A 26777-nucleotide genomic window follows, 5' to 3' on the forward strand; every position below is an offset into this window, starting at 1 on the left:
CTTTATGGATTCTTTGATTAGTGATGTGAGGGCATGTTCCTGTAGATGGACATATACCCATGTAACAAATTTAAACCCCCCTGGAGTGTGTCAAAGTCATCAGCTTATATTCATACACTTTTCCAACTTTTTTTGGATTTGAAGTTTCCCCTTAAAATCAAAATCTTCATGTCATTGAGGATATTATTATGTTGATTGCAAAAGTGGGAGCCTAGGAATTTCTATTGGCTGGGGAGAGTTACTATCCTTTAAAATGAATATTCTCCCCCTCCTATTATATTTGTTTAACCCTGAGAACAACACTTGGGAGGCAGCAAAGAACCTGGATTATGCAGCTGTTTATACCTTCATGGAAACAAATGTCACATGAACATCATGTTAGTGGAGTGACAATTGACAGAATTTTAAAGAAAAAGTTAGGGCGTGCTACCATCGTTTCTGGCTTGCCAGCTAAAATAACTGGACAATCTTCCAAAAGTGATCTTCGTGTCTATGGTTTGCTGCTGCTGTGGGTGCGCATGCAACACCAACTAGTGCAGTGACTGGATGATCATCCTTGTTATTCCTGTATGGGAGCAAGTATCACATCAACATCACTACCGTGTGTGTCAACAGAGACTTAAAGATACAGATATCCCGAAGATGAAGGGCTGTGGGGCTGAAATGTCTAGGATCTGTTAAATGTTTGATATCTAACCTGTAATAACCTACTAACTGAAAATTCTACAAGATACTATAATAAAGTTTTACTATCTTGAATTTTCTAACTTTGGCTTGCCAAAGTAGTGATTATTATTGTGACTGAGGGCTGCTGTGGTATGTTCAGCACCCTACCCTAGTTGTGAGGGACTATTATATTAAGGAGGGGTGCATTATCTTGCCTGGGTTCTTGATTTGCTGTTAGAACAGCATTATGTAAAAAAGTTCTTAACAAAACATTTTTCACTAACAGGATTGTTTTGTCAGTAAAGCAGTATGTTTAAAGAATGGGCATATAGAAGAAACTGCTCTACTGCACAACAGACAATATTAGATTATTGGCAGTGAAAGGGTTAACTGTACTCTCTATGTGTCTATGTAAGCAGCAGCACCGATTTGCCCTCACTACTATGATCCTATACTATCTCTATTGATTTCTAGCACACATCTGCCTGTGTAATTGTGTGATTCTGCTACGTTCTCCTAGTCCTCTAACTATTGCTTGAATTCCTATTGCCTTTTGAGAACTGTGTTCTGTATGACGCAGTGAGATGTATCATAGATGCATTTGTATGTCCACCATTACAGCAGCTAAAGGTTGATCATTAGCGATCAAACTTATTTAGTCCATATGATATCAGCACTGTAAGCTCCACCTACCACTGTCTATTAACTGAGATGCTGCTACAACGTCACAGACAGTGTCTAAATCATACACATGTGTCTCCTCTGTATTTCCTGGTCAAACACATGACAGCAGCAATTTTCACGCAGCGGTGGCCATTTTTATTTGTCCAAGACAAATCACCATTTGTTTGGCTTTATTAAAAACTGAACAATTTGGAATAATCAGGAAAAACACGGCTTGTGATGAAGTGGTTTGTGACGAAGCTTCTGCCAAACTTCTAAGATGCTGGTGTTAAAGGGTAAGATCTATGCCACTTCAACTGTCTGCTCTATACTATAGCTGACACCTGCTGCTTCATCATGATGATCTCCCTGTCTGGTGAGTTCCTTTATCTTCATGATGCTGTTTGTTCACTAGTGTTCTGTAACAAACCACTGAGGCCTTCACAGAACAGGTGTATTTATACTGAGACTAAATTACATAAAACTGGACTCAATTAATTGAGTGACTTCTGAAGGCAATTGTCCCCACTGGACTTTATTTAGGGGTATCGGAGTACAGGAGGCTGAATACTCAGACAACAACTCAGACTCTCTCCCATTCTTTATTTTGACCTTTTGCTTCTTGGTTGCACATACAGTACAGGATACTAAGCCATATGAGTTTCAATAAGGAGTGAGAGAGGAGATCTACTTTAATGCAGTTCTCTGTTTCTTCTAGCTTTAGAGCTAACTTAGATGACCATTATGTGGATAGATATTATGGTCCATATTAACGTCCATATATCCCATATTGACTGCAGATCCAATAGCCTGAACTCACGACAATAGATCTCTATGATGCTGCTGGTTATTTTACTATGGGCAGAACAGGGTTTGTACACATCATAAAATATATCAGCATTATGGCTATCCGAATTAAGCTTTATATCCTTAATACTGTCTATTATAATTTAAACAGACACTACGAAACATAATTCATATTGCAAGGACCATCAACAAAGGATTGAGGTTCACACACACAACGCGTTTCGGGTCACATGACCTTTTATCAAGTGTATAAGAACTGTTAAAATAGAATACACCAAAACACATCTCTTCCAATTATCAATTAAAATATATGTTGTTTATATAAAAATGATACAGGTTTTCACCTGTCATCTATTGCTCAGATGGTATGTGAGTTATGAAAAGGGTCCTTAGTCCATCTTAGTGGTCAGAATACTATATTATTGACATCAAGTATATGTTTTTAGGAGAAGTATAGTAGTAGGCTATGGATATAGTACGTCCTGCTGTCCGTCCTCATTTTGCTGACCATACAAGTGCGGAATCCCGGACTCTCTACATGACCGGTGATTGGACGCTGCATCTTACACTACCCTCAGGGAGGAACACCCTAGTAAACGATTCCAAACTCATACGGTAGTTGTGATCCCTCACAACCCGACCAGGTGAGAGCAACCAACATTTTAGGATTGTCCCTCACTATACCTATTTAGAATATGCAAATCTGTCTTCCATGATGTAATTAGGAAGTCAGGTGCCTCAGTGTTGCAAACCAATAGAGGGCGCTCACTGGAATGTGCAAGCCTGTCTTCCCTGATGTAATTAGGAAGACAGAGTCTCAGTGATATGGCCCAATAAAAATCCCAGCATCATTGCAAAACAAAGGCCTCTTAGAAGGTCGAGCATGATGTTAAAGGGAGCAGCCTTTATTGGGCCATATCACTGAGATTCTGTCTTCCTAATTACATCAAGGAAGACAGGCTTGCACATTCCAGTGAGCGCACTCTATTGGTTTGCAACACTGAGGTACCTGACTTCCTAATTACATCATGGAAGACAATTTGCGTATTCTTCCCATGGTCCCTTGCAAAGTGGAGTGCTAAAAGCTTAATAAGTCTCCACACACTTATATGGTGGTCTCTCCCCAAGAAGTGACGATATCCCCCTATACCTATTTACTACACTATATACAGCGCGGTGCTGTCTATTTTTTCTTTTTCATAATTTATATTGCGGATTAAAAACACCATGTGATATATAGTATAATAGTTTATAATAATAATAATATATTCAAGTTTGCAAAATAATTTATTGCACAGTTACTATAAATGATCCATGCTGCCAACGCTCTTTCCTGAAGACTCATGAAAAATAGAGGCTTCCTAGACTGCTGGAGGACTTGGCAAATCACCCAAATGCCCAATCATCCTGGGTGGTGGGTCCCAATTTCTTATTTATTTGTGTCCTCAGGATGCAAATACAGTTGAATTCAATGGGGGTATAGGGACCCTTCAGTTCCGTGCTCAGCCAGACGCCTTGCTAACCCTGCTATACTGTGCCTTACACAAAGAAAGGCTCTATTACTGTGTGGGGGCACAAAGCGACAGGATACAAGTATGACATGGCCAGGGTTGGGGGCCCATCTGGAAATTTACCCATGAATAAAATAAAATGCGCAGCATTCCTGTGTAAAGTATGAAATTGTGCAGCACAATGAGCCTGATATTATCAGACAAAATCGTGCAGCATTCTGCATTGCATGTAAACTGGGAACAAAGCTTGAAAACGAATTTGCAACAAAACATGCCATTGGCCCTTTCTCCCTGAAAGCAGTTTCCAAAAATTGGCAAGTATGGCTAAAAGGTCACAGGTTGCATATAAGGATCTTGCCATTGAACTTCATATATATCGTTCTTGCAGTGGTTGTATCACTGTGACTGATGACTTCATGTCTGTGTCTTTAAGTCAGATGTCATGGCTGCTTCGGAGTCAGGAGGAAGATCTCTGGTTGGATCAGTTACAGTCAATGATGTATTTTGATAGATGACCACAGTCTGAAACAAAACAGATTTGTATCGTCATATCCATTGGCAAATGATCAGGACAACAGACTGTCAGCACTAAGATGATTAGAGAAAATCTTTAAGACTTTTAATTGTCTATAAATTTAAGTATGGTTATGTTCATGGAAAAACCCCATGGGTGTGACAAAGCTCATCTTTGGAATTTAGATGTTGTGGTAATATCTGCCACTAGATGGTGTGGTTTTAACACTAATGGACAATATCACCAGGATTACCTGACTATCAGGGGTCCGCCTGCATTCATCCCTATGTAAAAAGCATAACAGAAGCTTTCTTCCATCATGTTTATTAACTTTTGTGATGGGAGAAAGTTCTGCATGCCCGACTTTTTCCGTTACCAAAATAAACAAGCATGACGCAAGATAGCTTCATCTTATTTACATGGGAGTCAATAAGAGTGGATACAGAAAGAGGGGGCTCTGTGTCTGTTACCTTGCTACTCTTGATGTTACTTTTATGATGGATTGCGGCAACGGACATTAATAACAGTCTGTGAATGTAGTGTGAGCTGGTCCAGTCCACAACTGATCCCAAGTTTCACTTTAAAGGGATCCTATCTTTCAAACACTTTTTTTTCTGAGTAACACGTAGGAATAGCCTTAATAAAGGCTATTCTTCTCCTACCTTTAGATGTGTTCTACGCACTGCCATTCCGTAGGACTCCTGGTTTTGTCGGTATGCAAATGAGTTCTCGCGCAGCACTGGGGGCGGGCCCCAGCGCTCAAACAGCACTGGGGGCATCCCCAGTGCTACGAGAGAACTCTCTCCAGTGCCGCCTCCATCTTCGTCAGCAGCGTCCTCTTCATCCTCTTCTTCCGGCGCAGGTTTCAGACTTCTAGGCCTCGGGCCTTGGGCAGAGCAAGCTGCACATGCCCACAGGCCACGAGAAAATGGCCATTTTCTTGTGGTCTGTGGGCATGCGTAGTCTGCTCTGCACGAGGCCTAGAAGTCTGAAACCTGCACCGGAAGAGGAGGATGAAGAGGACGCTGCTGACGAAGAAGGAGGCGGCGCTGGAGAGAGTTCTCGCGCAGCATTGGGGATGCCCCCAGTGCTGCGAGAGAACTAATTTGCATACTGACAAAAAAACGGGATTCCCACAGAACGGTGGCGCGGAGAAGACAATGAAAGGTAGGAGAAGAATAGCCTTTCTTAAGGCGATTCCTAAGTGTTACTCAGAAAAAATAAGTGTTTGAAAGATAGGATCCCTTTAAATTCCATTAAAAGAAAAGGAAGCTAAAGAAGCCTCCATGTGTCTATAAAGCAGACTGTTGTAGTACAGACCCGTGTTGTAAGGGAACAGCGGATCATGAATTGTCCATAGCTAGGTAACACTTGGTTCTACTGTATGTGCATGTACAGGGTGCGTGTATATGCCTTTGTGTATACATGAGGCCTAGTTTTGAAGTGAGGGGTCCTCTTAAAATTGGTGCACCTTACACCAAATCCCTTCAGTGAATGCAATAAACTATGTATTTGGTAACTTACCATGTTTTGAAGAGACGTTCGGCACACAGCTTTACATGCAAACACACTTGTGGATATGGTAATGCAAAACATCAGCGTCAAAAGTATTATAATAAATGATAAAATACATTTATAAACAGGCTGAAAGAGAAAAGGGAATAGCCTTGGTTAAGACAGTCCTACAATTGTGTGTAGAAATACAACTTAAATACAGAACGCTGTGTCTCCATGGTTATAGACTACACACAAAATGTAGTCCCATCCTGCAGTTAGTAAGAAGCAATGGCCATATACCTGAAGGAAAAGACTATTCATGGTGCGTCACTTATATTAAGAAGCCGATTGCACTTTTCCATACTACTGGGTGCTACATAGAAACAGATTGCACGGCCTAGATTTCTAGATGATGGAAAATTACTGTACACCAAGCATAAACATGAAAGGGGTTGTGATATTAAGGAAACTTATCTCCTGTCTTGTGGATAGGGGACAAGTGTCCTTATGGTAGAACCCCATTAATATGATTAGTTCATTAAGTAGAGGGGGCTGTAATACTAGACATGGTCAGCGGACAAGAACATTCTGGGGTAAGTTATGTTTTCACAACTTCCCATCACAATTTCATAGTGTGGGGGTACCATAACAACTATTTTAGGGAATAAAATTAAAATGATTCTTACCAAAACTACAAAGTTGCCAATGCATTGCATATCACTCTGATAATGTGCACAATATGGCGACACCAGGGTGCTAGGAGTATAATATGGCACAAAAATCTCAAATGCAGTAAACATTATTCCTAAAGCTGCAGCTACAGCGCCAAGGATATTCATCACCAAGCTTGACTTTATCTGCAATGTAGAATAAGAGTTATTATCGGGGTTGAAGCTACAGGGGGTACAGCGGTAGCAGTTACTACTGGGTTCTGGATCCTGAGGGGTCCCCAACATGCCACTGTTCTACATAACACATAGCAGGTGGGGGCCCCACTACAGATTTAGCATTGGTGCCCAGGAGCTTCAGGCTATGCCTCTGTTATTTTTTTTGTTGATGGAATATCATTAGCATAGGCCATAAATATCTTATCGAGGGAGTGGTCCTGTTTGGGACTCTTGATGAAGCAGGTACTATACAGTGTACAGAGACAGAAGTACATTGTATAGCAGCAACGTTGCGCTTTTACAGCTCAGTTCCCATTTACTTCAAAGGGAGAAGAGCTGCAGTAATGCCACACAACCGCTATACAATGTATAAATCCATCTGCTTCTGGTATTGGGCCAGTGGCCGGTGTCCGCTCCCCACCATCAGTTATCGATGACTTAATTTAATGATAGTTCATCAACTAAAATCTTGTAAAATCGCGGTAAAAGCGGTCTGACTAAGGGAATTCTGCATGAGGCCGGGGCCCCTGGTGGCATAAAAGTAAAAGTCATTGCGAATGCCATCTACACATTGCAGAAAAAGACGCTGTGATTTCCAAAACCTACGGAGAGGCTGGTAGTTTCCCGATAGTGTAATGCAGAGGTTCCAAACTTTTTTTCTCGTAGATCACTTTCAAAATTTTTCTGATTTCGGTGGACCCCCTGCTGCTACATTTCTACAATATTCCCAAAACTCGTCAAAAATTGTGAAGAACGATGGAAATTTGTGTCACGGCTGAGTTCCCTGGGGGTCCACCTGGACCACTTTGGGAATCATTGGTGTAATGGAAGCAGAAAGTCCGCAAAGGAAACCTACCAAACTGTGGCAGCCAAACGGTGGCTTTTACAACATGTGAGGCCCCCAGGCTAAAGGGGGGCCTACTAAATCTTCCACCAATTTCTCCCTCTTACCTTTCCCACTGTTGGTTTCACTGAAGCAGAAACTGAAAGGGATCCAGAAATAATAAACTGGAAGAAAAATAAAATTAGACAAAAAGAAAAGAAAACAAAAAGTTTATCAGATAAATAATTTATGAACATTGTATACAGAAAACGGAGGGCACGGACAATACCTAAAATGGAATCTGTCTCCAAAACCCAGCCTATCAACCCAGCCCTACAGATAGATAGGTTAGGATTACCTGAATCAAACAGTATTATCTTGGCAATTGAGACACTAATTTACTTAACCCACCTATCTGCAGGGCTGGCTTAATATATTGGATTTTGTTGACAGACTCCCTTTAAGATATTGAGTGCAGGTCCTATGCACAACCATATCTAATACAAACGAGAAAGCACGCAGATTCATACATAGCAAAATACATTAACAACATTACATGACACGTGTGGTAAAATTTTAAGGGGATCTTTCATCACCTTCACCAACTCCTGTTTTAGAATCTGTTAATAGGTGTCACTCCTCCGATTCCAATGCAGTTGGAATTTTTTCTCTAACTCCCATTGTTCCTGAGCAGTCAGTGCAGATAGATCAGGCAGGGTGTGCACCATTCTATTCATCTCAATGGGAGTGCCAGAGATAGCCTATGTACAACCAGTGTCAGACTGGGATGTCTCAGACCCAGGGGAATTTATTCTAGGGGCACACCCAGTATCCCCACATCCAAAACTGACATATTTATAAAAAAACAAAACAAAACTGAAACACTGAAAAATGGAGCGGGGGAAAAAAAGCACAACCTGCTGTTTTTTTCGTTTGTTCACCTCCCTAAAATTTTTTATAAAAATTGATCAAGACAATGTACTGTACATTCCCCAAAATTATATCTATAGAAGCCACAACTTCCCCTGTTAAAAAAAATCCCCTAAATCGCTCCATACATGGAAATATAAAAAAGTTCTAGGTATCACAAAATTTTTAATTTTTGATTTGAAAAGTTTAGATTTTAAAGGTATTAAAATATACTAAAGCTTTATAAATTTGGTATCGACACAGAATATAGGTAATGTGTCATCTTTACCATTTTTATTTTTCCAATTCTACCTCATTCTGATTTTTTTCCCAGCTTCCCAGTATGCTATACGGGATATTAAATTGCGCTACTATGAGTAACAGTTTGTCCTACAAAAATTAAACCTCTGTTAACGGAAAACTAAAAGAATTATGGCTTTTGGAAAATGAGAAGAAAAAAAATGAAACGCAAAAATAAAAAAATAAAGGTAACAGGAAGGGGTTAATGTTGTTCACAAGGGTTTTTAGCAGTCTTGAGAGCCAGCGTTGTATCTTTTCTGACATTTTGTATATTAAACGTGGGTGGGCATGGGTCCATCACTGCACTGGACACTGGAGCCATTTTAATATTACAGCATGTGACAATTATCTTATTGTCAGGGGCATTACTTGAGAGGGTGCAGTCGCACCGGGGCCCAGGAGCCTTAGGGGGCCCATAAGCACTGGTATCAGTATTGGGATTGCAGCTTCCATCTGGCCCATAAACCAAGGAGACCCACAGATTACCCTAACCACACTAAGGTGGATTAAACTGCTTAGCACCCGTAACCATCACTATCAAGAATTCACCAAGCAGTGAGCACTAGGTGAAATAAATGGCATTTAGGCATTACAACCATCCATTTTCATGTGTAGACGTTACCAATACTCCAGGCCATAATGGGATGCCAGTAAGAATCGCAAATCCAATGTAGTATGTTGTTTGAGTGAAGACTATTGTTATCAGGAGGCCAAGGGATAAAAGAATGATTCCTGCAAATATCTGTGTTGTCTGCAAAATAAGTGACAATGTATTCAATCCATTAGTAGTACAGCAGTAAGTATAGAAGATCAACTCATGATATACAAAAACAAGCAAAAGGTATCTCTAAGTGCTCTAATATTTAGACTGCTATCATGTTGTGTGGGGATGTACAATATGGCAAAAATGGGGGGGACATAACAGAAATATAATGTTCATATAATAATACAGAAGCCGTACAACAAAGGCTATTTCTTTGCATCTTACTTTTGGTATCATATTTTTAACAAGTTTAGAGTTTTTCTCCGAGAAGGTATTTCCTTCCCCTAGATGGGATATATTACAGTGTTTTATATAGTCACATTTAGGTGTTTGCATGTGACCAGGAACCCCATAACCATCTAATCTCTATTAACAAGTATATGAAATGGACTTACACCCAGAAGTTCGGGTTCTCCGCTGTAAAATGTAGCAATAGGTTTGGGCAGGCTTGCTGGGGTATTGAAGGACTGTTGTCGTTCTGGTCCATTTCTTTGATCAGTTTTTGTATTCACTTGATGAATAACAGCCAAGCCTCCTGCGTCAGGCACAACCGGACTGGACATGACTCCTATTAGAAAGCAACAAATGATTTTACTCTTTATGAATCACGTTCATATTTCTAGATTTCTTTTTAAAGGGGCTCTATCAGCAAAATCATGCTGATAGAGCCCCACATATGCGTGAATAGCCTTTAAAAAGGCTATTCAGGCACCGTAAAAGTTATATTAAACTACCTCCCCAGTTTTAAAATAAAACCCTAAAAAAGAATGTGATCTACTTACGCATCGTGCACGCTGGGCGGGCATTCAGGGTGTGTCTTCTTCTTCATCCACGCCTCTTCTTCCTCCAATGTCCTCCGGTCCCGTCCTCCTCCGGCGCTCGCGAACTGACACTGATAAAAAAAAAAATGGCCTGGGCGCCTGCGCAGTAGCTGTAGTAGAAGCTGCATGCTACTGCGCATGCGCCCAGGCCATTTTTTTTTTTTATCAGTGTCAGTTCGCAAGCGCCGGAGGAGGACAGGACCGGAGGACATCGGAGGAAGAAGAGGCGTGGATGAAGAAGAAGACACACCCTGAATGCCTGCCCAGCGTGCACGATGCGTAAGTAGATCACATTCTTTTTTAGGGTATTATTTTAAAACGGGGGGGGGGGGGGTAGTTTAATATAACATTTACGGTGACTGAATAGCCTTTTTAAAGGCTATTCACGCATATGTGGGGCTCCATCAGCATGATTTTGCTGATACAGCCCCTTTAAAAAATTTTTGGCTTTATCTCATTTCAACAAGAGACGTATCAACATGAAAAGTTCAAAGAATCTATGTATAACCTAATACTCCAAGTTTGTCTCAAATTGTTATTGTGGTATCAGATCATTAGTAGACAATGGGGTAAATTTAGTAATCCCTCTTCCTAACTGACATAGATCTCCTTTCTGACACAAGACTGGACTGTACAGATGCTGTGCATGGGAACGTAAATGGAATAAAATAGTGTTCAAAATCATCGTCTCACACAACCCCGAAAAGAATGGCATAGCGGAAAGAAAGGAAGAAATTCAGTGAAAGTAGAAATATGCTGTTTGATGTTGGTATGCCATCAACATATTGGGGAGAAGGAGACATGATAACTTGCCATACATGCTATATAAACAATGGACCAATAAGAACCCTGACTACAGCACAAAAGAATATTTCATAGTAAAGCACTTGTGCATGTTCTCGTAGGAAGGTATGCCAAGTTGTAAGCTGGGGCAAAAGAAGAAGTCCTGGCAGGCTACAAAATTCTGCAACCAGAGACCACCATAACAGTCAGCAGATACTAAACTAAGTTGTAAGAGACTTGCTAGAGGAACAATTCCCCAGTAGCTGCTAGTGAACCTTGGGGGTGGGGGGAGGGGTACAACAAGACACTGAGCCCTAAGCGGAACCCACCACTGCCCCTGCCTACTTGTCTTACTGCCCTAGGCGGCAGAGGACAACTGGTCGACAAAGCCAGTCCTAGATATATGTGGCCCATAGAACAAGACAGGGCCAAACAATACAGAAGTGAAGCCAGCAACCAAAGAGTCAAAGCCAGAGAGACAAAGCAGTACAAAATTGTAATCCAAAAGAGTTGTACAAGATGGTGTGTGCAGGAGATGGGTGTGGTGGAAATTAAATTACAGAGATAGGTAATTGAACAGTGTTTACGCAGAGCAACAATAAACTCTAAGCAAAGAATCAAATTGAGCATGCCTCCTGCGCTGCAGCGTGCGAGAAGAAGGTAGTGCTTAAACTTGAAGAGACAGAGACGTTACATAAGCAAAGTAAACCACAAACTAAAAGAAAAAGACATTGAAGTTTGGTTTGATTCTCTATGAAGAGATGATAGTACCAACCCAACCTGTAGTCAGGAGATCTTCAAGAACCAATGGACTTTATCTCTGCTAAACACTGGTGGTCCTGTTAGGTTGACTCTGGATGTGGTTGATCTCCTAAGATGCTGTCCAAAGATTGTGGTGAAGCCTGGAGGACAGAGATAGACAGTAGTGGTGGAGCAGCGCGACAAAGTAATAGAGCTGACGGTTAGAGATGTAGGAAGTGGCTGACTGGAAGACACAGGATGAAGAGGATGAAGAAATGAAGCAAGAAACCTGGGCTGTGGTCACAAGGTGGAGCCGAGCTGGAATTGTAACAGATAGGTTCAGTGATGAAGCAGAGGGGAATCTGTGGATTGCAGAACTGGTGCAGCTGTATTTAGTATCAGAGAGGAGACTGTCAGTATGTAAGGCAGGACCAGCAATATAGCAAAAGAGCAGAATGATCTAGAGACACAATAAAAGGGGTCAACAAAATAGCAAAGAATTAGCCACTGTAGTGGCTATGGGCTCCCATTGTCTGAGATAGTGTAACAAAACCCCAGTGGGTGATATCATAAGCGAGCATAGGATTGCTGCATCAGCCTGATGCTCAGTGGAGCAAGAAGCCATCAGAAGGGGAAGATGAGGCTCTGAATTGCTCTCCATCCTAGATAACTGCCCATAACTGCAGACAAAGCGGATATTGTCACTCTAACAATGGGGACAGACCTGGGTAGCCGTTATGCACAGTTATCCAGAGCAGAGAGTGACGCCTCAGCAGAAGAATAAAAACCCATAAAGTCCTTTCCAGCTAATTTATAAGAATAAATGCTGATTTTCATAAAAATGGAGCTGCAATGCAAAACAAGAAAACCTCTTTGGAAAGTGTAGAAGCCACCCCACATGGTACTAGCATCAGTTTGATACCGATTTTCCTATAAACTAGTAACAGTTTACCCTTCTCTGCGTTCCAGCGTTCAGAACTTCTTACATGCTATTTAACTATAGCTTTATGAAACCTTGTATTTTGTGAGTACATATAATTAACTGAATTAATTTATTTTAGGAGGGGGATATAGGCAAAATTGCAATTCTGTAATTTTTTTAAAGATTATTTTGAGGCAACCATAGTGCTGTATATGGGGCCTTAACCTAAAGCCTCCTTGTGAATGGAGTGCCAGTCTACTTAAGTGTCTGACTCACCGGACAATATTCTTTGATCTAAACTATTCCATTGCAGCTCTGGCTGTATATTTAGGGTCATTGTCTTGCTGGAAGGTGAATCTCCTTCCTAGTCTCAAGTCTCTTGCAGCCTCCAACAGGTTTTCTTCCAGGATTGCCCTGTATTTAGTTCCATCCATCTTCATATCCACTCTGACCAGCTTCTCTGTCCCTGCTGAAGAAATGTCTCCCTCAGCATGATGTGCGGCAACCATGTGTCACAGAGGGGATGGGGTGTGCAGGGGGATGAGCAGTGTGTTACATTTCCACCACACATAGCGCTTTTCATTTAGACCAAAAAGTTCAACTTTGGTTTCATCTGACCAGAGCACCTTCTTCCAAATGTTTGCTATGTCCCCTATATAGCTTGTGGCAAGATGCAAGCAGCACTTCAACAATGGTTTTCTTCAGTGGCATAACTAGGAATGGCGGGGCCCCGTGGCGAACTTTTGACATGGGGCCCCCCCGACACCAAAGATCTCAACCGAGTCCCTCCTACGCATTCCTGTGCGCTCTATTATGACCAATAGTGGACCCTGCACACAGTATTATGCCCCATAGTGGCCCCTGCACACAGTATTATGCCCCATAGTGGCCACTGCACACAGTATTATGTCCCATAGTGGCCCCTGCACACAGTATTATGCCCCATAGTGGCCCCTACAGGACTAAATACTGTCACGTCATCCGCTGACCACTATATCAGGACAATTGTGGATAAAAAATCTGGTCATGTGCATTACAATTTAGTAACTCCATGTGCCTCATATTAATAGCAGTTAAAGGGGTTGTCCCATCACAAGGATCCTATCTATACTGTTTGTTAATGTCAATGTAAGACTTTTCCTAAATACACTGCTTCAGCAAAACTGCTTTGTTTAGCCGCTATATTACTTTATTCATTTTTTTGGGACACATCCCTTGACTTATCTGCTCATAAGTCAAGTGATGTATCTGCTGCTCTGAGGGGGGAGGGAGGAGGGGCTAAGTGCACGGGAGTGAGCCTGGAGGGGGGGGGGGGGTAGTTTACCCTTTGAGTGGAAGGGGCTGCCAATACAGACTGTGCCGGCGTCTACACTCCCCGGCATCCGCTGTAATGGAGAGGCGGATGCCGGGGAGGGTTAGACGCCGGCACAGATGCCTGCAACATCGCTATGCTTCTGCCCTGCATGAAGCCAGCAGCGGCAGGAGCGATGCTGCTATTCCAGGGGGCGGAGGAGTGGATTAACATCTCTAGCATCTCTATTACAGCGGATGCTGGGGCTGTACTCACATATGCAAAGCCAAGCAGCGAGATGCCGCTGGCCCTGCGTGCACGCTCATAGATCAGTCTAGCCTTCACAATGCAAATACAGACCCGACACCCGCTGTAATAGAGAGAGGCGGATGTCGGGTAGACCTGTATTTGCATTGTGAAGGCTAGACTGGTCTATGAGCGCGCACGCAAGGCCAGCGGCATCTCGCCGCTTGGCTTTGCATATGTGACCCCGCCCACCAATGACGCAACAAAGCCGGAAGACTTTGGAAGATTTTTCAACAACGAAGACTGGTGAGTATGTGACGTGGGACAACCCCTTTAACCCCATCATGTCCCTCACATTAACCCTTGTGTACCTCACATAAGAGTTACTGATATGTGAGAGACATGGAGGTAATAATAAAGTATCTTCATTACTATTACCCCCATATGTCTCACATATCAGTAACTCTTATGGTGAGGCACACAGGGGTTAATGTGAGGGACATGATAGGGTTAACTGATATTAATATGAGGCACATGGAGTTACTAAAACAAAAGTAATCACCCCAAATGCCTGATAGTAATAAGTATAGTAGCCCCAGTATGTAATGTGTACCTGTGTATCTTTAGTTTCATTTTCCTGGAGTCCTGGAGCAGCTTCTTCCTCTTCTCCTCTGGTGTGCAGGACGGCAGGAGCTCGGCAGGGATAAGCCCCGCCTCCTTGGCTCTCCTCAGCCCTCTCATTGGTGGGCAGAGGACAAGCAGAGAAAGGGGGGGGAGAGGGGGAGCGTCCTGAAGCGCTGAGAGGAGCCAGACCTGCAGCTCCTGTGTGTCAGCCGTTGCTGCAGCTTCGGGGCCCCCTGTTGGTGGAAAGTATTCCACCAACAGGGGGCCCCGATCATTATACTCGGGGGTCCGAAAAGACCTCCGAGAATAATGATAGCAGTGGTAGCAGCTGTCACCGGGCCCCTGATGTCCCGGGCCCTGTGGCAGCTGCCTCTGCTGCTATGGTGGTAGTTACGCCACTGGGTTTCTTCTTGCCACTCTTCCATAATGATTACCAGATTTGTGGAGTGCACGACTTACAGTTGTCCTGTGGACAGATTCTCCCATCTGAGCTGTGACTTTGTACAGCTCCTCTAGGGTGACCATGGGTCTCTTGGCTGCTTCTCTTACCAGTGCTCTGCTTGCTCGATCTGTTAGTTTATGTGGACAGCCATGTCTTGGTAGGTTTGTAGTTCTAAAATAATTTTTCCATTTTTGTTTGATGGATTGAACAGTGCTCCTTGGGATGCTCAAAGCTTGGAATATGTTTTTGTAACCTGCTTTAAAGATCTCCACAACATTATCTGTCTGGTGAGTTCCTTGGTCTTCATGATACTATTTGTTCACTAGTGTTCTCTAACAAACCACTGAGGCCTTCACAGAACAGGTGTATTTATACTGAGACTACATTACACACAGCTGGACTCTATTAACTCATTAAGTGACTTCTGAAGACAATTGTGCGCAGTGGATTTTATTTACAGGTATCAGAGTACAGGGGGGGGGGCTGAATACTTTTGCATGTCACACTTTTCAGGTTTTTATTTGATTAAAATTTTGAAAACCTTGTATCATTTTCCTTCTATTTCACAATTATCTGCTACTTTATGTTGTCTATCACTTAAAATCTCATTAAAATACATTTAAGTTTGTGTTTGTAAAGTGATAAAATGTGAAAAAGTTCAAGGGTTATGAATACTTTTGCAAGCCACTGTATCAGGCTATTAAACCAATGTCATACAAATTAATTTTGATGGATTGCGTTGACACTGTTTGCCACTCTGGGCTCGGGATGTGATGTCCAATTTCACTTGCAGTACAGACAGGGTAGTTTTAATACATTAATGGGCCAAGTTTAACGTTTTCTAAGTAGCCCCCCTACAAACATAATTTAATGCCCCTTAAATAGCGCCCACATAAAGCCCCCTGCACCCTCAGTAATAATCACACCACTTTCAGGCATCATAACCAAAAGCTTGAATAGTGAGCCGATAGTTCCATGCTTTTAATCTGGTTTTGAGGATAAGGGACCATGTTGCAAGCCACAGCCAAAAAGCACTGTGGAAAAAACACAGCAAAAATGCATTGCGGTTTTGCCCGGGTCACTTTTCACAGAGTTAGTCTCTCTTCTCTGCTTTATACTGCAGTGCTGCTTGTTAATATTGGCTGCTGTGTTTAAGAATATTCTCAAGAACTTATCCAAGACTCAGACAACAACTCAGACTCTCCCCCATTCTTTATTTTGCACATACAGTACAGGATACTAAGCCATAAGGGGTGAGACAGGAGATCTACTTTAATGCAGTTCTCTGTTTCTTCTAGCATTAGATGACCATTATGTGGATAGACTTTATGGTCCATATTAACGTCCATATATCCCATCCTGACTGTAGGTGCTATAGTCTCAACTCACCACAATATAGATCTCTATGATGCTGCTAGTTCAGGTCATTTGACTATGGACAGAACAGGGTTTGCAGCCCTGATACAGATCATAAAATATATCAGCATTATCTGATTTATCCTTCATACATATAAATTATGCTTTAAGACAGATGCTACAGAACATAATATATATTGAAGATAAAAAAAACCACCATAGTGTATGTGACATATAGTATAATAGTTTATAATTAGAGATGAGCGAGTAGTGTTTGATCGAGTAGGTGTTCGATCAAATACTATGGTATTTGAAATACTCGTACTCGATCGAACACTACTAGCTATTCAAAGTTTAAGGTTCTATGCAGAACCAGCGTTGATTGGCAGAATGCTATACATTCTGCCAATCAACGTTGGTTCTTCTCTTACCTTTAGAAGTCTTCTCCGTGCAGCGACAGCGTGCGACTGATCGAATCGGATTTCGAACCTCAGACATTTTAGTGTTCGCTCATCTCTATTTATAATATATTCAAGTTTGCAATGTAATTTATTGCACAGTGTGGGGAAGCTAACTCAGTAGAAGCAGTGGTGTGCTCGCAAACAGTCAGAGACAGGGACACAAATATTGCAGCAAAAAAATTTTTTTTTTTTTAACTGCTAAATAAATAAACCTACACATGAGGATAAGCAAAATAAAATACAACCTTGACTTCAGGTAAAAAAAGGCAAAACCCTGCTTGTCTAATAATAGCCACACGAACAAACAAGTAAGGCTCCGTTCCCACGGAGTAACGCGCTGCTCATTCTGACATGTAAACATGTGTCAGAGTGAGGCACTTCAAAACAGATCCCATTGACTTCAATGGGTGCCGGCTTATGCACACTACCCATTGAAGTCAATGGGAGGCTTTTTTTTAACCTATTGTTTTCAATGTGATACGCGTGTAAACCAGCACACATTGAAGTCAATGGGATCTGTTTTGAAGCACCTCACTCTGACACGTGTTTACGTGTCAGAATGAGTGGCGCGTTACTCCGTGGGAACGGAGCCTAAGCATGATACAGTCTCACCAGGCTCTTCAGCCTTGTATGGGCCAGTAATGAGCCTATGACCCACACTTGGGCTGAGGCCTACTCCAGATCCGCCCTGGACCACACATAGGTTAGTAACCTGGGGTTGATATAGTGGGACTCCAGCACTCTGCCTGTCACCTTCTCACAACAGTTACTATAAATGATAAAACCATGCTGCCAACTCTCCTGAGTTTTCCTGAAGACTCGTGAAAAATGGAGAAGCTTCCCAGACTCCTGGATGACTTGGCAAATCTCCCAAATGCCCAATCATCCTGGGTGGTATGTCCCAATTTCCAGTTTATTTGTGTTCTTAGAATGCAAATACAGTTGAATGCAATAGGGGTGCAGGGACCCTTCAGCTCTGTACTCAATCATGCACCTTGTTACCCCTGCTGTCTGCGGGGCATTATACTATGTGTTACACAAATAAAGGCGCTATTATTATGTGGGGCACAAAATGACAGGATAGGGATAAATATGACATGGCCAGGGTTGAGGGCACATCCGTAAATTTACCTATGAATAAAATATGAAGGTTATGTGCAGCATTCCTGTGTAAAGTAGGAAATTGTGCAGCAATTGTGCCGGGCATTTTACCAGACAAAATCGTTCAGCATTCTGCATTATTTTGACTGGATGTTTGACCTATAAATAAATAGGGGATGTTACCTGTAAACCAGGGGGCATTGCATGTAAACCAGGAACATAGCTTGAAAATTAATTTGCAACAAAAAATGTGCCACTGGCCCCTTCTCCCTGAGAGCAGTTTCCAAAAATTGGCAAATATGGATAAAAGGTCACAGGTTGCATATAAGGGTCTTGCCATTGAACTTCATATGTATTGTTTTTGCAGTGGCTGTATCACTGTGACTGATGCCGTCATGTCTGTGTCTTTAAGTCAGATGACATGGCTGCTGCGGAGTCAGGAGGAAGATCTCTGCTTGGATTAGTTACATTCAATGATGTGGTTTGATAGATGACCACAGTCTGAAATAAAACAGATTTGTATAGTACAAGTGAACTACAAGTGAAACCCAGCCATGATTTTCCTGTTGTGGTTGAGGTATCTTGTAATGCATGCGGTGTCCCTCCCCAATAACCAGACCACAATAAGGAAATCATGGTTAGGTTTCTGACAAGTCCCAGATCATAGAAAGTTCCTGATTTCATGGTCATATCCATTCGCAACTGATCAACACAACAGACTGTCAGTGCTAAGATGATTAGAGAAAATCTTTAAGACTTTCTCTTGTCTACAAATTTAAGTATGGTTATGTTTATGGAAAAACCCCATGGGTGTGGCAAAGCTCATCTTTGGAATTTAGATGCAGTAGGAATATTTTCATACTAGAGTGTGTGGTTGTAACACTAATGAACAATATAACCAGGATGACCCCTGGTTCACACTAGCGTATGTATTCCGTCTGCATGGAGACTCCCCGGATGGAATACAATTGCAATTTCAAGTGCTGTGCAGTCAAAGGTCCCAGACCCCAGACTATAATGGGGTCCGGGTGCTTGCTGCGCACTGCCTGCATGAATCATTCGTGCAGGCAATGATGTTATTCGTGTGGGCAGTGCGTGGCAAGCACACGGACCCCATTATAGTCTATGGCAGTGATGGCGAACCTATGGCACGCGTGCGGTTGCCCTGATCGCTCACTAACAGGTAATCCGGTACAGGATTCCCCGTTAGTGAGCGGTCGCTGCCTTCAGCTGGCTGTGCAAATGCATATCCAGCAGAAAGTGGTCAATGTAGCTCAGTGTAGGCCGTGCGTACCGCGTGGCCTACACTGACTACAGAGTGTAACCTCTGAACCAGCACGGGCGTGATGACGTAAGTCATCAGCGCACGCAGTGAACAGAAAAGAGAATGCCCGGCAGCTCTTCAGGTTCGAGTAAGTATATTGTGTACAGTATGTGTATACTGTCTGGGGAGGGGGCTACTGTGGACCTTTCATTCTGTGTGGGTAGAGGGCTACTTGGACCATTTTATGCTGTGTGGGAGGGGGCTACTGTGGACCAGTTCATGTTGTGTGGGAGGGGGCTACTGTGGACCATTTTATGCTGCGTGGGAGGGGGCTACTGTGGACCTTTCATGCTGTGTGGGAGCGGGATACTGTGGACCATTTCATGCTGTGTGGGAGCAGGATACTGTGGACCATTTCATGCTGTGTGGGAGCGGGATACTGTGGACCTTTCATGCTGTGTGGGAGTGGGATACTGTGGACCTTTCATGCTGTGTGGGATGGGGCTACGGTGGACCATTTCATGCTGTGTGGGAGGGGGCTACTGTGGACCATTTCATACTGTGTGGGAGTGGGATACTGTGGACCTTTCATGCCGTGTGGGATGGGGCTACTGTGGACCATTTCATGTTGTGTGGGAGGGGACTACTGTGGACCATTTCATGCTGTGTGGGAGCGGGATACTGTGGACCTTTCATGCTGTGTGGGATGGGGCTACTGTGGACCATTTCATGTTGTGTGGGAGGGGGCTACTGTGGACCATTTCATGATGGGTGGGAGGAGGCTACTGTGGACCATTTCATGCTGTGTGGGAGCGGGATACTGTGGGCCATTTCATGCTGTGTGGGAGCGGGATACTGTGGACCATTTCATGCTGTGTGGGAGCGGGATACTGTGGACCTTTCATGCTGTGTGGGAGAGGGATACTGTGGACCATTTCATGTTGTGTGGGCGGGGGCTACAGTGGACCATTTCATGCTGGGTGGGAGGAGGCTACTGTGGACCAGTTCATGTTGTGTGGGAGGAGGCTACTGTGGACCATTTAATGTTGTGTGGGAGGGGGCTACTGTGGACCATTTCATGCTGGGTGGGAGGAGGCTACTGTGGACCAGTTCATGTTGTGTGGGAGGAGGCTACTGTGGACCATTTCATGTTGTGTGGGCGGGGGCTACAGTGGACCATTTCATGCTGTGTGGGAGGGGGCTACTGTGGACCATGTCATGCTGTGTGGGAGCGGGATACTGTGGAATATTTCATGCTGTGTGGGAGCGGGATACTGTGGACCTTTCATGCTGTGTGGGAGAGGGATACTGTGGACCATTTCATGTTGTGTGGGCGGGGGCTACAGTGGACCATTTCATGCTGGGTGGGAGGAGGCTACTGTGGACCAGTTCATGTTGTGTGGGAGGAGGCTACTGTGGACCATTTAATGTTGTGTGGGAGGGGGCTACTGTGGACCATTTCATGCTGTGTGGGAGCGGGATACTGTGGACCTTTCATGCTGTGTGGAAGAGGGATACTGTGGACCATTTCATGTTGTGTGGGATGGGGCTACGGTGGACCATTTCATGCTGTGTGGGAGGGGGCTACTGTGGACCATTTCATACTGTGTGGGAGCGGGATACTGTGGACCTTTCATGCCGTGTGGGATGGGGCTACTGTGGACCATTTCATGTTGTGTGGGAGGGGACTACTGTGGACCATTTCATGCTGTGTGGGAGGGGACTACTGTGGACCATTTCATGCTGTGTGGGAGCGGGATACTGTGGACCTTTCATGCTGTGTGGGATGGGGCTACTGTGGACCATTTCATGTTGTGTGGGAGGGGGCTACTGTGGACCATTTCATGATGGGTGGGAGGAGGCTACTGTGGACCATTTCATGCTGTGTGGGAGCGGGATACTGTGGGCCATTTCATGCTGTGTGGGAGCGGGATACTGTGGACCATTTCATGCTGTGTGGGAGCGGGATACTGTGGACCTTTCATGCTGTGTGGGAGAGGGATACTGTGGACCATTTCATGTTGTGTGGGCGGGGGCTACAGTGGACCATTTCATGCTGGGTGGGAGGAGGCTACTGTGGACCAGTTCATGTTGTGTGGGAGGAGGCTACTGTGGACCATTTAATGTTGTGTGGGAGGGGGCTACTGTGGACCATTTCATGCTGGGTGGGAGGAGGCTACTGTGGACCAGTTCATGTTGTGTGGGAGGAGGCTACTGTGGACCATTTCATGTTGTGTGGGCGGGGGCTACAGTGGACCATTTCATGCTGTGTGGGAGGGGGCTACTGTGGACCATGTCATGCTGTGTGGGAGCGGGATACTGTGGAATATTTCATGCTGTGTGGGAGCGGGATACTGTGGACCTTTCATGCTGTGTGGGATGGGGCTACTGTGGACCATTTCATGTTGTGTGGGAGGGGGCTACTGTGGACCATTTCATGATGGGTGGGAGGAGGCTACTGTGGACCATTTCATGCTGTGTGGGAGCGGGATACTGTGGGCCATTTCATGCTGTGTGGGAGCGGGATACTGTGGACCATTTCATGCTGTGTGGGAGCGGGATACTGTGGACCTTACATGCTGTGTGGGAGAGGGATACTGTGGACCATTTCATGTTGTGTGGGCGGGGGCTACAGTGGACCATTTCATGCTGGGTGGGAGGAGGCTACTGTGGACCAGTTCATGTTGTGTGGGAGGAGGCTACTGTGGACCATTTAATGTTGTGTGGGAGGGGGCTACTGTGGACCATTTCATGCTGGGTGGGAGGAGGCTACTGTGGACCAGTTCATGTTGTGTGGGAGGAGGCTACTGTGGACCATTTCATGTTGTGTGGGCGGGGGCTACAGTGGACCATTTCATGCTGTGTGGGAGGGGGCTACTGTGGACCATGTCATGCTGTGTGGGAGCGGGATACTGTGGAATATTTCATGCTGTGTGGGAGCGGGATACTGTGGACCTTTCATGCTGTGTGGGAGAGGGATACTGTGGACCATTTCATGTTGTGTGGGCGGGGGCTACAGTGGACCATTTCATGCTGGGTGGGAGGAGGCTACTGTGGACCAGTTCATGTTGTGTGGGAGGAGGCTACTGTGGACCATTTAATGTTGTGTGGGAGGGGGCTACTGTGGACCATTTCATGCTGTGTGGGAGCGGGATACTGTGGACCTTTCATGCTGTGTGGAAGAGGGATACTGTGGACCATTTCATGTTGTGTGGGATGGGGCTACGGTGGACCATTTCATGCTGTGTGGGAGGGGGCTACTGTGGACCATTTCATACTGTGTGGGAGCGGGATACTGTGGACCTTTCATGCCGTGTGGGATGGGGCTACTGTGGACCATTTCATGTTGTGTGGGAGGGGACTACTGTGGACCATTTCATGCTGTGTGGGAGCGGGATACTGTGGACCTTTCATGCTGTGTGGGATGGGGCTACTGTGGACCATTTCATGTTGTGTGGGAGGGGGCTACTGTGGACCATTTCATGATGGGTGGGAGGAGGCTACTGTGGACCATTTCATGCTGTGTGGGAGCGGGATACTGTGGGCCATTTCATGCTGTGTGGGAGCGGGATACTGTGGACCATTTCATGCTGTGTGGGAGCGGGATACTGTGGACCTTTCATGCTGTGTGGGAGAGGGATACTGTGGACCATTTCATGTTGTGTGGGCGGGGGCTACAGTGGACCATTTCATGCTGGGTGGGAGGAGGCTACTGTGGACCAGTTCATGTTGTGTGGGAGGAGGCTACTGTGGACCATTTAATGTTGTGTGGGAGGGGGCTACTGTGGACCATTTCATGCTGGGTGGGAGGAGGCTACTGTGGACCAGTTCATGTTGTGTGGGAGGAGGCTACTGTGGACCATTTCATGTTGTGTGGGCGGGGGCTACAGTGGACCATTTCATGCTGTGTGGGAGGGGGCTACTGTGGACCATGTCATGCTGTGTGGGAGCGGGATACTGTGGAATATTTCATGCTGTGTGGGAGCGGGATACTGTGGACCTTTCATGCTGTGTGGGAGAGGGATACTGTGGACCATTTCATGTTGTGTGGGCGGGGGCTACAGTGGACCATTTCATGCTGGGTGGGAGGAGGCTACTGTGGACCAGTTCATGTTGTGTGGGAGGAGGCTACTGTGGACCATTTAATGTTGTGTGGGAGGGGGCTACTGTGGACCATTTCATGCTGTGTGGGAGCGGGATACTGTGGACCTTTCATGCTGTGTGGAAGAGGGATACTGTGGACCATTTCATGTTGTGTGGGCGGGGGCTACAGTGGACCATTTCATGCTGTGTGGGAGGGGGCTACTGTAGACCATTTCATACTGTGTGGGAGCGGGATACTGTGGACCTTTCATGCTGTGTGGAAGAGGGATACTGTGGACCATTTCATGTTGTGTGGGCGGGGGCTACAGTGGACCATTTCATGCTGTGTGGGAGGGGGCTACTGTGGACCATTTCATACTGTGTGGGAGCGGGATACTGTGGACCTTTCATGCTGTGTGGGATGGGGCTACTGTGGACCATTTCATGCTGTGTGGGAGCGGGATACTGTGGACCTTTCATGCTGTGTGGGAGAGGGATACTGTGGACCATTTCATGTTGTGTGGGCGGGGGCTACAGTGGACCATTTCATGCTGGGTGGGAGGAGGCTACTGTGGACCAGTTTATGTTGTGTGGGAGGAGGCTACTGTGGACCATTTAATGTTGTGTGGGAGGGGGCTACTGTGGACCATTTCATGCTGTGTGGGAGCGGGATACTGTGGACCTTTCATGCTGTGTGGAAGAGGGATACTGTGGACCATTTCATGTTGTGTGGGCGGGGGCTACAGTGGACCATTTCATGCTGTGTGGGAGGGGGCTACTGTGGACCATTTCATACTGTGTGGGAGCGGGATACTGTGGACCTTTCATGCTGTGTGGGATGGGGCTACTGTGGACCATTTCATGCTGTGTGGGAGGGGGCTACTGTGGACCATTTCATGCTGTGTGGGAGCGGGATACTGTGGACCTTTCATGCCGTGTGGGATGGGGCTACTGTGGACCATTTCATGTTGTGTGGGAGGGGGCTACTGTGGACAATTTCATGCTGTGTGGGAGCGGGATACTGTGGACCTTTCATGCTGTGTGGGAGGGGGCTACTGTGGACCATTTCATGCTGTGTGGGAGGAGGCTACTGTGGACCATTTCATGTTGTGTGGGAGGGGGCTACTGTGGGCCATTTCATGTTGTGTGGGAGGGGGCTACTGTGGACCATTTCATGCTGTGTGGGAGGGGGCTACTGTGGACCTTTCATGCTGTGTGAGAGGGGTCTACTGTGGACCAGTTCATGTTGTGTGGGAGGGGGCTACTGTGGACCATTTTATGCTGCGTGGGAGGGGGCTACTGTGGACCTTTCATGTTGTGTGGGAGAGGGATACTGTGGACCATTTCATGTTGTGTGGGAGGGGGCTACAGTGGACCATTTCATGCTGTGTGGGAGGGGGCTACTGTGGACCATTTCATGCTGTGTGGGAGCGGGATACTGTGGACCTTTCATGCTGTGTGGGATGGGGCTACTGTGGACTATTTCATGTTGTGTGGGAGGGGGCTACGGTGGACCATTTCATGCTGTGTGGGAGTGGGATACTGTGGACCTTTCATGCCGTGTGGGATGGGGCTACTGTGGACCATTTCATGTTGTGTGGGAGGGGGCTACTCTGGACCATTTCATGCTGTGTGGGAGCGGGATACTGTGGACCTTTCATGCTGTGTGGGAGGGGGCTACTGTGGACCATTTCATGCTGTGTGGGAGCGGGATACTGTGGACCTTTCATGCCGTGTGGGATGGGGCTACTGTGGACCATTTCATGTTGTGTGGGAGGGGGCTACTGTGGACAATTTCATGCTGTGTGGGAGCGGGATACTGTGGACCTTTCATGCTGTGTGGGAGGGGGCTACTGTGGACCATTTCATGCTGGGTGGGAGGAGGCTACTGTGGACCAGTTCATGTTGTGTGGGAGGAGGCTACTGTGGACCATTTCATGTTGTGTGGGAGGGGGCTACTGTGGGCCATTTCATGTTGTGTGGGAGGGGGCTACTGTGGACCATTTCATGCTGTGTGGGAGGGGGCTACTGTGGACCTTTCATGCTGTGTGAGAGGGGTCTACTGTGGACCAGTTCATGTTGTGTGGGAGGGGGCTACTGTGGACCATTTTATGCTGCGTGGGAGGGGGATACTGTGGACCTTTCATGCTGTGTGGGAGAGGGATACTGTGGACCATTTCATGTTGTGTGGGAGGGGGCTACAGTGGACCATTTCATGCTGTGTGGGAGGGGGCTACTGTGGACCATTTCATGCTGTGTGGGAGCGGGATACTGTGGACCTTTCATGCTGTGTGGGATGGGGCTACTGTGGACCATTTCATGTTGTGTGGGAGGGGGCTACTGTGGACCATTTCATGCTGTGTGGGAGTGGGATACTGTGGACCTTTCATGCCGTGTGGGATGGGGCTACTGTGGACCATTTCATGTTGTGTGGGAGGGGGCTACTGTGGACCATTTCATGCTGTGTGGGAGCGGGATACTGTGGACCTTTCATGCTGTGTGGGAGGGGGCTACTGTGGACCATTTCATGCTGGGTGGGAGGAGGCTACTGTGGACCAGTTCATGTTGTGTGGGAGGAGGCTACTGTGGACCATTTCATTTTGTGTGGGAGGGGGCTACTGTGGACCATTTCATGCTGTGTGGGAGCAGGATACTGTGGACCTTTCATGCTGTGTGGGATGGGACTACTGTGGACCATTTCATGTTGTGTGAGAGGGGGCTACTGGTGGAGTATACAGGTATAATCATGTGTGGGGGCCATTGCAGGCCAGATTGTACTGTGTGTGGGGGCCACTGTGGGCCAGATTGTACTGTGTGTGCGGGCCACTGCGGACCAGATTGTACTGCGTGTGGGGGGCACTGCGGAGCATATTGTACTGTGAGTTGGGAGCACTGCGGGGCAGATTGTACTGTGTGTGTGGGCCACTGCAGGGCAGATTGTACTGTGTGTGGGGGCCACTGCGGGGCAGATTGTACTGTGTGGCGTCCCATCACTATTTATATCACACATTATTTGTTTTATAGCAGACGTGATATTAGTACAGGCTGTAATAACATTTCACGGTCACTATAAAACAGATCCTGTGCAATGTAAATAGTGAACATTAATTGTTCAAAAGTACCCAGTAAAGCCCCATTCACACGACTGTAATTTGTAGGTCCACAATTGTGGATCCAGAGAGTTTTAAGGTTAAATTGCCATGTTGGCACTCCGCGATAATTTATTGAGTTTTGGGTTGCAGTTTGGGCACTCAGTCTCAAAAAGGTTCTCCATCACTGGTCTATGGGGTCCATGCGCTTTG

The 26777-nt window shown here is 45.5% G+C and overlaps 1 protein-coding gene across 4 annotated transcripts in view; it reads right to left on the bottom strand.

The window, feature by feature from the left end:
* Positions 1-3934: 3934 nt before the first annotated feature.
* The window catches only part of LOC142210594 (membrane-spanning 4-domains subfamily A member 4A-like), a 37516-nt gene continuing 14673 nt past the window's right edge, over positions 3935-26777 (bottom strand). For 3 of the 4 annotated variants that reach the window (XM_075279866.1, XM_075279867.1, XM_075279865.1), the window contains one exon: positions 16405-18629. In XM_075279866.1, the coding sequence (XP_075135967.1) occupies positions 18522-18629 (108 nt within the window). In that variant the 3' untranslated portion in view covers positions 16405-18521. Of the gene's footprint in view, positions 4170-5685; positions 5806-6344; positions 6516-7496; positions 7554-9199; positions 9329-9735; positions 9906-16404; positions 18630-26777 lie in introns of those variants that run through there. The other variant, XM_075279864.1, reaches the window with a different exon arrangement.

This window comes from Leptodactylus fuscus, chromosome 6 (genome assembly GCF_031893055.1).
Source record: "Leptodactylus fuscus isolate aLepFus1 chromosome 6, aLepFus1.hap2, whole genome shotgun sequence".
Lineage (NCBI taxonomy): Eukaryota > Metazoa > Chordata > Amphibia > Anura > Leptodactylidae > Leptodactylus > Leptodactylus fuscus.